We start from the raw sequence: 13,617 nt of genomic DNA, 5'->3' as shown, positions 1-13,617 counted from the left end.
GGGGTTCAAAGTTAATAAATATGCCAATTTTTATACATTTCTAGGCATGTAAATATTTATATAGTCATTCTTAAACAATACTCAAAGGTAAAACTAATGGAAAAATACATAAAAAAATTGAGAAAGTTATATAAAACATTATTTAAATATCTTTATCAATAGGGTAGGTTAGGTTAGGTTAGGTTAGGTTAGGTCATCGGGTTTTGTTCAAGTGACCACCCTCTTTCGATCCGCCACCTCCAGCCGCTTGAAAATATTTTTTTTATTGAATTTTATGTGAATTATAATGTATGAAAATTGTCAAAATAATCAACTTTCAACCTCCATAACATTTTATGGGGGTGAGACCGACGCGAATTTTTTATAAGGGTTTTACTGAGGTGACCACCCTCTTTCGATCCCCCTCCCATCTAACCCCCGTAACATTTTATGGGGGTGAGACCGCCACGAACTTTTTATGGTACAGTGGTGGGGGAGACCTTCTCTTTCGATCCCCCTTCGGGGGTGGGGGCCATCATCTAGACAATTACCGAAATCTTTAGCAGAGTAACTTAACGCCGGGCCAACCGGTGTATAATTCCGCCCCAACTGGTACAAATGTGATATATAAAAAACACAAAGATATAAGGAAATCCTATATAGACATGATGTGATCATTACGTTTTGTTTTCATTATCATTTCGAGTGGTGTAAAATAATACGCGACCGTGAGTAACACGTATCTTTTCCAGTTCGCAGCCCATATAATCTGTTGCAGTAAAAACACAGAAACCTAATAAGAAAGTAGTTGGTTTCTTGTGGCGTAAAGCAATACCATCGATATTGTATTACAGGAAGGAACGCGATATCGAACAAGCATATTGCTAATAAAGGAATGGCAAAAAGCGATCTGAATCTACTCAAGCATTCGAGTGTGAAAATTATTTAAAATTAGAAGGACGTTCGTATGTGGTGCAATTCTTTTTAATAGCAAGCCAATACTTTCACAGGAAAAAGTACTTGGTCTGTAATTAATAAAAAACCGTTTAATTTATTATTATCAGCTGAAGTAGATAAAGTGTGTTAGTCATATTATTACTTTAGACTACAGTATTCCATCATCATCATCATCATCATCGTCATCATCATTTTATCCTGAGTTAAAGTATCAACTGAAATCTAATCTTTAACTACATCTAATCCTTTTTACTCCTTTTCCTGCTTCTTAAATTTCTCTAACTAACCCTTAAAATGTACCCTAATATTCTATCTTCCCTTTTTCTTACTGATTTTCATAGCGTCTTTTGCTCGCTTACTCTTTCTTATAGTTCCTCATTCCTAACCTTTTTTATTCGCAATATTTAGAAGACAGTTTTTGTAGAAGTTTTAGTATTTTCGAAATTTAGTAGGCTTTGAACTAATTCTACTGTCCATTTGCACCCATATTATGGTCTTTGCCTTTTCAATAACTTTTTTTTGATAAACTTAGATATACATTTTAAGGCAGCCAAGTCCCAATAGGAAAATGGTTAGTTATTTTAGAACCCCGATAACGAGACCGACCCTCTGTTATTAATTATTTCTGTGAAACCCGAAACTATTGCAATAATTCTAAATTCACGTTTTTTCCTTTCTAGGCGCGTATAGAGGTTAATTAAAAATAAAAAAAATTGAATTTTTACTCCAACTCTCTTATTCAATTTTATTCCTTGAAATGATATCTAAACTGCTCAACATTGTATATTCTTATCATATAAACGCAATCGTACAAGAATTTTATTTCATTACTTTGAATTACCTTTATTTCTGATTATGGTTATTTTTAATTAGATTATGCATTACATTTCCCATTTTCGGAGGCAACCTTACTCAGAGTAGGTATTTGTAAAATTTATTAATCAGTACTGATTTCTCAGAAAAAAGCAATGCTATTTTAAATCTGTTACTTATTAGGTAAGTACTTAAACTGAAATTCCAGATAACACTTAAGCGCGTATCTTATTCCATTCGCGATTATTGCTAATTATTCAAATGTTTTGCAAACGTGGGAAACTTTAACGTTACATCTTTACTAATTGGAACGACTGCTATTTTATTATTTTTACATATTCTAAGTACCTAACCATAAATATCTACCATTTCCAATATGGAGCTAATGACACGTTTATGTTGCCATATTTTGTTTTATTATACATAATAGTAAAACCAGCTGTTGATTATTTATTTATCAAACATTCCCATGAGAACACGACCATACATTTAGATACTGACTACTCGATAGCAGTAGAGCAGTAGAAAATTTTAAGGATAGCAAAATTTTAGTCAAAAAATATTTTTTCATCTGGGCTTCACGTTTTCGCACCCATAAAACACTGATAATTTAACAACTTTTTTTTTATCTTTCATCAGATGTGTGAGCATGTAAATAGTTACTTTTTATCCAGAGATGTGATTTATTTGAAATGCTTGCATTTAAAATGGAAATGCAAAATAAAAATACCTATTTTTATCTTATACTTAAATACTCTTTTGAGAATAGCATTTTGTATTTTATTTAAAATACTTTTCCAAACGTATTTTCTATTTGCAAAATGCAAAATACATTTTTGCCGTTAAAAGTTTTGCTAGTATCACCGATCAAAAATTATATAAAATGATGAATGAAAGTTGCTCACATNCCACTCACATAAGTTTGCCATCTCTTCGAAATCTTCAAGCCATCTCTCAACATTTAATTTTTTATCACCGCTAAATTTTTCCAGCGACTCTTCTACATCGCGAAAAGTCAATAGAACTTTATCGCGTGACCTTCTTTTATTTTGTTGGTTGACGGTATCTTCATCATCTTCACTTGAATCATTTTCGGATGTATCATTGTCCTCATGTAAAGCCTCACGTAACCGATGACGCAATATTGCCTTTGTCCCATCCACAGAAAGACCTAGTTCTTCCAACTTTTCACGTAATTCTTCCACCTTCATCTTTTCAATATCTTGCTGGCCAACCATGGTGTTTTTGAAACAGCCTTTTTCAATTCACAACAACTTTTACACAACTGAAGATCCGTCGGATCACTACTTTCGTTGTTTGAATGTCTTTAATTTTTCTCAACACCACGCACAGATACGAAAATTGTCAGTTATCGACGTTGTTATTAATTTCGCAAGTCACAGTTAACGATTTCACTGTATCCCGGACGAGCCCCCAAAATTATGTAGGGATATAACAGTAACGTTAACAGGGACGTGTAAATATAACGATTTATTAAAAGAAACAAGTTATAAGATGAATAAGATTAAGTTAACAGAACATGGAAGTTTTACATGAATGAGCCAAGCCCTCACGACGTCTAACCTTTTCGAGGGTTGTTCTTAGACTCCCGATTCCGTCCTTTTTAAAATTGTACAGTAATCGGTACTTCTTGACCGTCCCAGAGGTCTTTTTCTTTAAGCAACGGTAATAAACTTTATGACAGGGTTGCGTCCGAGGACCTGGCTGCTACATGTATATTTTCTTAAATATAAGTAAATAATTCTTATAACTACAACAACTTAAAATTTAAACATTAAGAACTAACTTATTCGAAGTCACGTCTGCATACTACAATAATTAGATGTTTTATTATAATATTTAATACTATAAGGCAATAAGACACCGTCCATGTCCTAACTGCTCTGTTTATAGAGTAATTTTTTTTTCAAATCAAAGTTAGCTTATTTTGTTGTTTTCAGGGTTCGGATCCCCGCATAGCTACGTGCAGAGGAAAGCTCCAGAATAAAAGGTCGAAACTAAACCAAGAAATTAATAAAGAACTACGCTTACGTGCTGGAGCGGAAAACCTATTTAAAGCGACAACAAACAAAAAACTTAAAGAAACTGTGGCCTTAGAACTGAGTTTTGTAAATTCTAATCTTCAACTTCTTAAAGAAGAACTGGCCGAGCTTAACTCGTGCGTGGAATTATATCAAAATGACAGGTGAGCGGCGAATATCATTCATTTCATTTTTATAACGAGATTAACAACTTTGATTTGTCTTTATATCGTTCTGTGAATGAAAAGATATTAGAACTCTTTCTTTCTATACAAGTCGGATTAGAAACAATTGAGTCACTTTTACTTTCAAATTATGACAACTTTTTATCTTTATCATAAATATGCCAGGCAAATATTTTGAATTTTCATTCTTTATAGCACAATAAATATGATTAAACATACATACAATTTAGATATCTTTTTAGAAGTGAGTTAGTTTAATATGAATTATTTTTTTTGGATTAATTTTACCGTCTACAAATAACCTCAAATTAATGAGGAAAACCCCGGGGCCCCTGGTTTTACTCACCAGTACTCTTTTTTCTTCATTAATGTGACGTTATATGTAGTGGGTAAAATTAAAAAAGAAAAATTTAATTACTAATACAATAAATACAACTAAAACGTTTGTGTTTTATTAATTTTAAAATCCAAGTGGACTGAGCTTTTGATTCATGATCTGTCCAATTTTAGTCATCAATCTTCAGCGAGTACAATAAGTCATGCGTTTATCATTTCTAACTATAATTATATTTCGTAAACCGTTCGAAACAACAGTCATACAAACGCCTTCAAAAATATCGTAGTAGGTAAATCCCATGCATGCAATTGGTACCGTGTAAGTATCTATACAGGGTGGCTCATTTTAAATTTTCCATTTGAAAAATTACTTATTATAGTTGACTAATTTTGAAGTAATTTGTCCAAATCACCGTGGTTCACTGCATTGCAGAATGAATTAAAATTGTCACTCTCTATTTTAAAACAATGAAATAACCCAGGAAACTGAAAAAAGTTTTAATCAAAGTCATCCAATAAGAACCTCAGCCACGTCTACTTAAGAGATTTAAAATCTAATTTCATGGAGACTAGATCTGTTGTTAACAAAAAAGATAAAAGACGACACATTGTCACTAACGAGTATGCAGAGGTTACAGTTTTGGGGCATATAGAACTGGATCTTACATCAAAAAATTTACGTAGAAGTCTTCAAAGAATCGTAAAAAACATCGATTGCATTCGTATAAGATTGATCTCCTGCAAGAGCATAATGAAGGTGATCCAAATCGTCGTATGCAATTTTAAAAGGAGATAAATAAAAAACTGTGAACAATCCCAATTTTTTATATTCGACTTGTTAGTCTGAAGTATGTACATTCTTTGATAACAGTCCCCCAAATATAATTTCAGATACTGGAGTAATTTGAATTCTAGAATTATGAGAGAACACTATTCAATGTCTTTAAAAAGTTGAATGCATAGGGGCTGGGATTTTGTTCCATTTTTTCTAGCGAATAATTTGACGGGAGAATCTTACTTAAATTGCTTGAAGACTTAATCTATCCTCGCATATTCATAAAAATGACTATCACACCACAAAGAATGATTAACTTTTACATTCATAAATTTACTTGAAGACAAAATCGACCTGTTTTAGGGGTTTCCAGGTAGAAATATTTAAATGCACCATCCTGTATACAGTTTTTCTGTAGTCTCCATTTACATTTTATTTTGCTCTGATACTGTTTTGATTCGGGTCTAAGGACCGTCGTCGGTTGGAGTTATTTCCTAACGTTTCGCTGGTGGCGATCTTCTTCAAAGGTCCTTCCATCTCCACAGAAGAAGCTCGTCACTCATGCTAACGAAACGTTAGGAAACAACTCCAACCGACGAGAGCCTTTAGACCTGAATCAGAAGAACATACTGGCCGCGAAAGCCTTCTCTCACATTTTATTTTATTACTATTTTTACTTGTAATTGTGTTGATTTGGTGGTAATTTTTAACTGGCATAATATACCTATGTCCTAAATTGATACCAAATTAATTTCGAACATTCGAAAGGGGGACAAATATGGAAAGTTATANATTTATTTTTATTTCCTGTAAAGGTCAAAGTAGTTTGACGAATTTGTATCAGTTTAATAACTTGAAGTTGTAATATTCGTTTTAGTTTTCTTCTTTTGTTATATATAATTTTATTTTCATTAAATTTGTAATTTTAGAAACATAAACGTTTTTGTTACATTATTTTTCTTTTGGTTTCGTACCAATTTACCCCTTTCCTTTACCCCGAAAAGGAAACCAAACATAAAAAGTGAAAACCACTAGCTAAGTAATTGTAATGGGTTTCACTTTCCATTATTGTATCTAGTCTTAAATTTAGGCGTTTAAATGAAGTGATAATTATATTGGTACCGGTTATATATCGGAAATCGCAGAATTTAGGTACCCTCTCCGACTATTTTCGATAGAGAACTGGGGAGACTGTTGCCCTAAATATACAACCAAAAACCTGTAACGAATCTCGACTATTGGGACAACAGAACCACGACAAAACTAATATTTGATTATTAAATTTTTAAGGATGGATAAATAATATTTCGAGTGAACGACAAACATGACAAACAGGTAAAAAAGTCACGTTTAATAAGATACGAAAAACTTCGATCGCGATTTTACCGAATTGTGTGATCATGTTTACTTGTGTTGATTTATTGATATTCTTTCTCTTCTAAAGATGGAAGAGAAAGAATGTATGAGTCTAAGAATTTATTAAATTTAGCATTAAATTTAAATTTTTCTATGATCTCTATACAGAAGCTGTTATAACTGTTATTTATTTATAAATTTCTGTATCTCTTAATGAAGTGCAGAAATCCACAGTCCGATACCGAATGAGATTGTTACTTATTGCCGCAGTCATGCTTATTATTTCCTCCAGAACGCTGAATTTAAAATTAGATAAAACAAGGAATGCGGTTTTGCTAATAAATTTTTTTAGTTAGAGATATCGTCCTGCTTTATATATTTGTAACACTTCTACAATTGCCATAAATAAAATTACATTATCGTCTTTAAAGGCTGTCTTGCAAAACTGCTCTCCATTAATATTCCATGTACAGAAAGTACATTCCATCCGATCACTGGGTACTTATTTTTTATGGGCGACTTTTTTTAACTTAAGCACTGTTTCCTATAAATGAACATTTTACATGTACATAAAGGTACCTAATATACGGAAAGAAAATAGTAATATAGTTTGTATAATGGCTTCAGAATGCCTTAAAATTAAATTACAATTCATAATCACAAAAGACTTCCGTAGGTAGATACTGCTAATATTATTAGATGTGGTTTTGTTTAATGGCCCTAAGAATTTCATAGAAATCAAATAAAATGTATTTAAATAATACTTCATTCGGAAGATAGATGTCGCGTAAACGACAAGACTATGCGGTCGAAAAGAATGGCGTAACAAACGGAAAATAGTGTCCAACCGAAACTGGTTTTTACGACCGAAACCGAAACCGAATTTCGGCAACGGTCTCAGTTTCGGCCGAAACCGAAACTTCCTTATAAGGATAATGTTTTGAGAGAAAAATAAAGAAAACGTTATTATAATCAGTCGGTTTTATTTTTTTATTTTTAAATCACAGCTCTGCATTTAAGGAAATACTTTAATTGCGCCTTAAAAAAACTTAAAATAGGTGAGATGTTTATTTGAGTAAGTATAGTAGACTAGGCTCATTTTTCTTTTGAAGATTATTCATGCTTTTTTATATAATATTAAACATAAAATTACTTTTGTTATTGTTACCTAATATCACAATAGGTATAGGAACTTAATATTTAAGTAATAAACGCAGTTTCGGTTGTACTTTCGGCAGGTTTGCCGCCGAAACCGAAACCGAACTTTCGGTCGGACACTAACGGAAAATACCCGGGCGAGAAGAATGGTGTAAATTTAATTTAGCACAAGCGAGAGGGTTGTGTAGACTCCGAAAAGGGCGTAAGCATTAAAGTATTCGATTTTAGCAAAGAATTGACTAACAAAGCCTGGTCTATAATAATTTGAATGAAGATTGTGAAACAATTGTAATGCTTACGTATTTATGTAATTCATTTCAAGGTGTTACAATGTAAAATATAATTTTACTCTCTGGGGAGATATTAAAATTTAGTACCTAGTAATGACAAATTAGTACAGTATTTTATTACATACTGGAGGTTCCATTTTATGACTTCATAAAGTTTTGCTTTACGAGACTTTTTTATCATTTATGGCATATTAAGAAAAATATTGCACGCACGTGTAAATGTGATCGTAAGAGTGCGTATTTTTATATATAAAGAGATAAAATTCAATTACATAAAACTAACAAAGAATTAGTTACAGTTTAATTTTTTTTAATTATTTATTTGCTGTCATGCCTATAAATCACACAATTTATCTTTTAATTAACTGCATTTTGAAATAAACAACGAATAATTTTCAAAAATAGTTAATGTGGATATTTAAACTGTATTTTGTACCAGAAAGGATACACGACTGCCTACAGTTTATGTTTATCTCTAAATAAAGTAGATATTTCTGCAAGCTTGCGTTAATAGTACTTAACACGAATAAATTTATTATTATTGCATCTGCAACTGGAAATGAAGATCATCGAACGGAATTCGACGACTGGCTGAGATGTTTAACAGACCCAAATATTCATTGGCCCACTTCCCTACTGTTCAAAGCAAATGTTGATTTACCTATTGTTACTTAACAGATGTGGAACAATATAATCTCCGTTATGTCAGGTTATTTATACAGTATATACAGTTACGTTGTAATTGACGGAAACCAAGACGCTTTCATAATTTTCCTATTTTTGTCCAATATGTACAGACATATAGTACTTTTTTTCTTTCACAAGTATTTAAAGAAACACAAGTAACACCAAGAATTAATTTGCTACAAAAATGAAATTACTTATGTTATAAATTAAATAAAAATGCTCTAGATCTAGGGAAATCCCCCTAGGTCTGGTAACTAAATTTTATTCTGTAATGTACAGACCTACCCACAACTATTATAAATTGTAACACTCCGTATTCATAATATTACTTTAACATTTTATTCTTTTGCCAAATACGTCGCGAAACTTAAGTAATAAAACATCTTAGTCAAGACAGTTCCAGTTCCAGTTCCAGTTTTAATTCTACAATCAGTCAATTTACTAATTCGTCAATACTAAATCTTTAAATTATTAATCAAGTTTTTCGTTATTTCTATATGTACTTCGATATTAAGTTCTCCATTCTCTGCTGATAAACCAGAAGACCATTAGAATACCTAATTAGGTAAATGTTACAGCAAGCTGTATGAGACTTTTAAAACACTTAACATTGAAGATTAAGATATGACAGTTACTACCCTTTGAGCAAAGTATCAATTGCTTCTAATGACCCTAGGTTGATCTAGGGTATTATTGTTGATGTAATGTTCTAGGTATCTTCGGGTTTCCATCACTGACTAACTAATTTGAGCGATTATCTTTTTAAACATGGAATAACTGAATCGTAATTTGTTGTTTATTCTACAATAAATGCCTGGTAGTAACAGTAGTTGCAATAAAACATAAATTTGTAGCGTACAGGGAATGCCTGAGGTGAGATATGTTGCGGGCCATGAGCACATGTTGATAGTTAGCACGTGAAATATTAACAGTTCTCGCAATTCTGTTATGTGGGTCACAAGAGGAAATGGTTGGAGCGGTCGCCGCGCTGGTTGTCTGATGGGCCGCCGCTACTACCAGCGAGATGATAAATATGTGTGTTAATGATCTTCAAGAGAGCTTGCTGACCATGGCCATGAAATGCCCATGACCTTCGCGTTAAATAAGCGTGTGATGTGATTTTCAATTAGTCAGGGTGCTTTCTAAAAAATTTTCTACATTTTCCCAAATTACATATCGCGTTTTTCTCAATCTTCAACATTCATTGAAAAAAATAATATACTTCTAAAAATCTGTCACAATATCGAAACGATAAGATACCCTATACAATGTAAACGTTGAGGTTTATCATAAGGTTTTTCGGTAAAGGAAGGGCAATGAAGCACATTCTTATCCGATACAAGAATATTTTATTTTTTTTATGTTAGGCAAAATAAATTGGTCAAATATTGAAGAATTATTGGTATGTAGGCCATTGGCGCCAAATAAGTTTAGTAGTTTACGTAATTGACCAGATACGATTACACTTTATGATCAAGCAAATTTAACATTAACTTGTGCAGCATCCCCATTACGATTACAAAAAAATCTATTGCATCAAGCCATCTACTTCATATTTTATAATGTTCTTTTAAGGACCTTCACTTTTACATTAAATAGAAATTTTATGAAAGTTCTAATGAAAATAGAGAGTTTAAACAGCTACGTCTCTTATTTTCTGCATACAATGATGATTTTAAACAATAGGAAACTTTTTTGCTTACTATGACCGCCATCTTGACGTTGGCAGTTTATTAAATGTCTCGAGGACATATATAATAAAGATATTTAGATCTTTCTGAAAAGAAATTACTATTTTTTACTTATATCAATATCTCAATTGAGAAAAGAAGCTTGAAATTGTAGTGACATTTTATTCATTAAAATGTAAATTCATTATAATTTTCAGCTCGGGTGCAATAATGCCCATGATTCCCCTTGGCTTGAAAGAAACTAAAGAAATCGATTTCCGAGAACCATTCAAAGATTTTATATTGGAACATTACAGCGAAGATGCAAACAAGTATGACGAAATTATTTCAGAATTTATGGATATTCGACAAGTAAGTCCAAAAAGAAAAACGTATAGATTCGTAAAATTTACAATGTTCCTATTGTAGGCAATGAGAGTTCCTCTTCGAGACAATTCCGGAATAGCCCTTTTGTTTAAATATTTTAACCAATTGTATTTCGTTGAAAGAAGGTTTTTTCCACCTGACAGATCCTTAGGCATTTATTTTGAATGGTTTGATTCATTAACAGGTACAACATCCGTTAATAAGGGTCTACTTTCAAATTTTTATTTGATACCAAAATCATTCACAGGTGTGCCATCATGTCAAAGGACCGTAGCTTTCGAGAAAGCATGCGTTCTTTTTAATATTGGTGCCATATATACCCAAATAGGTACCAAACAAGACCGGCGAACGTCGAAAGGTTTAGATTCAGCCGTTGACAGTTTCTTAAGGGCCGCTGGAACTTTTAGATACATACAAGAAAATTTTACAAATGCCCCGTCCATGGATCTTGGCCCTGAGATGTTGGAAATGCTTATACAGTTAATGCTGGTCAGTAGATTCTTTTGATTAATTATTATAATAATTGCACATAATAATTGGTCTGTATTCTGTCGAAACTGCCAAACGCGGATCGCGATTTCGATCATTTGGATCTCATCAGCGCGTCGCAGGCAGCTCCGACAGAACACAGCAAGTAGATATCCATATTTTTAAATGGACCTTGCTGGAGCATACGTAATCCTAAAATGTAGCATCGTACTACAGATGGCGCTCACCACGCCATTTGTAGTATTTTCTATAATAATTGCACTTCAGCAACATGGTACCTACATTTTTCATTGAATCAAAATCAATTTATTGTTCGAGTAGATTTTAAAACGTATTTAATTGTAGGCCCAAGCACGAGAATGTCTTCTTGAAAAGTTAGATCTCCAATCCAAAGAAAAGAGAACGGTAGATGTTTGCTTAGACCTAGCCCAAGAAGCTTCGTATCTTGGGGAATGTTACACTCACGTTCACCAAATTATCACGCACCCGTCAGTCAAAGACTTTGTTCCTTTCGGTTGGATTTCCCTTCTTCAAATGAAACATGAATATTTCACGGCAATGGCACACTTCCACGCAGCTTCTGGAATACTACACGAGGACGCCAAAAACATGTCACCCGCTACCAAAGATTTATTGCATTTTTTACACTTGGAAAGCACTTCTACGCAATTAAATATCCGTTCTCCAAAAGACGAGACAGAAAGAAAATTGTTAGGTAGGTATCTATTAATTGAGAGCATTGCAATTTTTAAAGATGTAGTAATTATTTTCTTGTAACTCTAGGAAAGGCGCATCTTCGTCAAGCATTGCTGGTGTATGAGGAATGCCAAAGGCTGCAAAGGCTCTGTAGGGAATTAAAAGGAAAACAAGCTCTCACATCCGTTTTGAGAAACGCTCATAATACAGCACTCCAAATATATACAGAAAATGAACAAGAAGACGATTTCCGAGATATTTTGGATCCTCCAGATATAGAAGGTAAATTAAGAGGTTTTCGTCTGGAAGGATGAATACATTTGTTTTGTCTGCCTTTTTCCGTGATTATAAAATAGAATAACATCAAACTTTTAACTATTAGAAAGTGGCTGTTGGGTTAAATTTAATCTCCCCAAAATTATTGCTAAAGCTCATTTTGAAGGGAAGGGGGCACTGCTCAATCTGCTCAATTAAAAAATTCCCAATAACAATTTTACTTTTAGGTAATACTAAATTCCAACTGTCTCTTACGCAACCGGATTTTGCCCAATTTCGAGTTAACGATTTGTTCCGAAGTCTCGGACCGATTGCAATATTTTCTGCAAAAAAACATTGGTCGGCGCCAAGGCAAATACAGTTACACAAAGGACGGAATACGGACGGTTTTGGCTTTTCAGTTAGAGGTGATGCTCCAGTAATAATAGCAAGCGTTGATTCAAATTCTTTAGCAGAGGTAAACTATAACTGAAAATTGAACAATTGGATAGGTGGTTATTAATTTATTTTGTGTATAATTTGTCGTAACAGTTTGGTGGCGTTAAAGAGGGAGATTTTATTGTGGCGATTGGGGACAAAGACGTCAAGTGGGCTTCCCATGATGAAGTGGTCACTTTGATCAAAGAACACGAAAAAACTTTGTCTCTCAAACTTGTAACTCCCATGGATAGGAATTATTTGAAGGTATCATACAGAAACATTTTCGATTTTATTTTTGTCGTTTGGCATGCTTAAAATGGATGTTTTTCTTCCAGCCATTGGGTAAATCAAACAAGGGATCTATTTCTACCCATAGCAGTAGTTCAGGAGTGTCTAGTGGTCTATCAAGTCCTTCGGGATCTTTGGCCTATCATACAAATCATAAGAGACTCTCCTGGAATTTATTTAAACGACACTCCACGTCTCGAGAGGGAAAAGACTTATTCGAAAATGTGATTTTAAGATAGTCCGTTTTAATATAAGGTAATTGTACTTTACCTGATGTATGTACACATTGTTTAATTTATTTTTATTTCCTGTAAAGGTCAAAGTAGTTTGACGAATTTGTATCAGTTTAATAACTTGAAGTTGTAATATTCGTTTTAGTTTTCTTCTTTTGTTATATATAATTTTATTTTCATTAAATTTGTAATTTTAGAAACATAAACGTTTTTGTTACATTATTTTTCTTTTGGTTTCGTACCAATTTACCCCTTTCCTTTACCCCGAAAAGGAAACCAAACATAAAAAGTGAAAACCACTAGCTAAGTAATTGTAATGGGTTTCACTTTCCATTATTGTATCTAGTCTTAAATTTAGGCGTTTAAATGAAGTGATAATTATATTGGTACCGGTTATATATCGGAAATCGCAGAATTTAGGTACCCTCTCCGACTATTTTCGATAGAGAACTGGGGAGACTGTTGCCCTAAATATACAACCAAAAACCTGTAACGAATCTCGACTATTGGGACAACAGAACCACGACAAAACTAATATTTGATTATTAAATTTTTAAGGATGGATAAATAATATTTCGAG

General features: G+C 32.9%; 1 protein-coding gene across 3 annotated transcripts in view; it reads left to right on the top strand.

Moving 5' to 3' along the window:
- Nucleotides 1–13,144, top strand: part of LOC108733209 (rhophilin-2) — a 49,849-nt gene extending 36,705 nt beyond the window's left edge. For all 3 annotated transcript variants that reach the window (XM_018464293.2, XM_018464292.2, XM_018464295.2), the window contains exons 2-10: nucleotides 3,711–3,955; nucleotides 10,467–10,620; nucleotides 10,678–10,819; nucleotides 10,883–11,124; nucleotides 11,470–11,839; nucleotides 11,908–12,102; nucleotides 12,324–12,553; nucleotides 12,628–12,780; nucleotides 12,852–13,144. In XM_018464293.2, coding sequence (XP_018319795.1) covers nucleotides 3,711–3,955; nucleotides 10,467–10,620; nucleotides 10,678–10,819; nucleotides 10,883–11,124; nucleotides 11,470–11,839; nucleotides 11,908–12,102; nucleotides 12,324–12,553; nucleotides 12,628–12,780; nucleotides 12,852–13,043 — 1,923 coding nt within the window. In that variant the 3' untranslated portion in view covers nucleotides 13,044–13,144. The remainder of the gene's footprint in view (nucleotides 1–3,710; nucleotides 3,956–10,466; nucleotides 10,621–10,677; nucleotides 10,820–10,882; nucleotides 11,125–11,469; nucleotides 11,840–11,907; nucleotides 12,103–12,323; nucleotides 12,554–12,627; nucleotides 12,781–12,851) is intronic.
- Nucleotides 13,145–13,617: the final 473 nt, after the last annotated feature.

The sequence above is a fragment of the Agrilus planipennis genome, unplaced genomic scaffold (assembly GCF_000699045.2).
Source record: "Agrilus planipennis isolate EAB-ADULT unplaced genomic scaffold, Apla_2.0 scaffold72, whole genome shotgun sequence".
In the NCBI taxonomy this organism is placed as follows: Eukaryota; Metazoa; Arthropoda; class Insecta; order Coleoptera; family Buprestidae; genus Agrilus; species Agrilus planipennis.
Note: the sequence above shows the minus strand (reverse complement) of the source record. Positions and strands in the feature narration are given on the sequence as shown.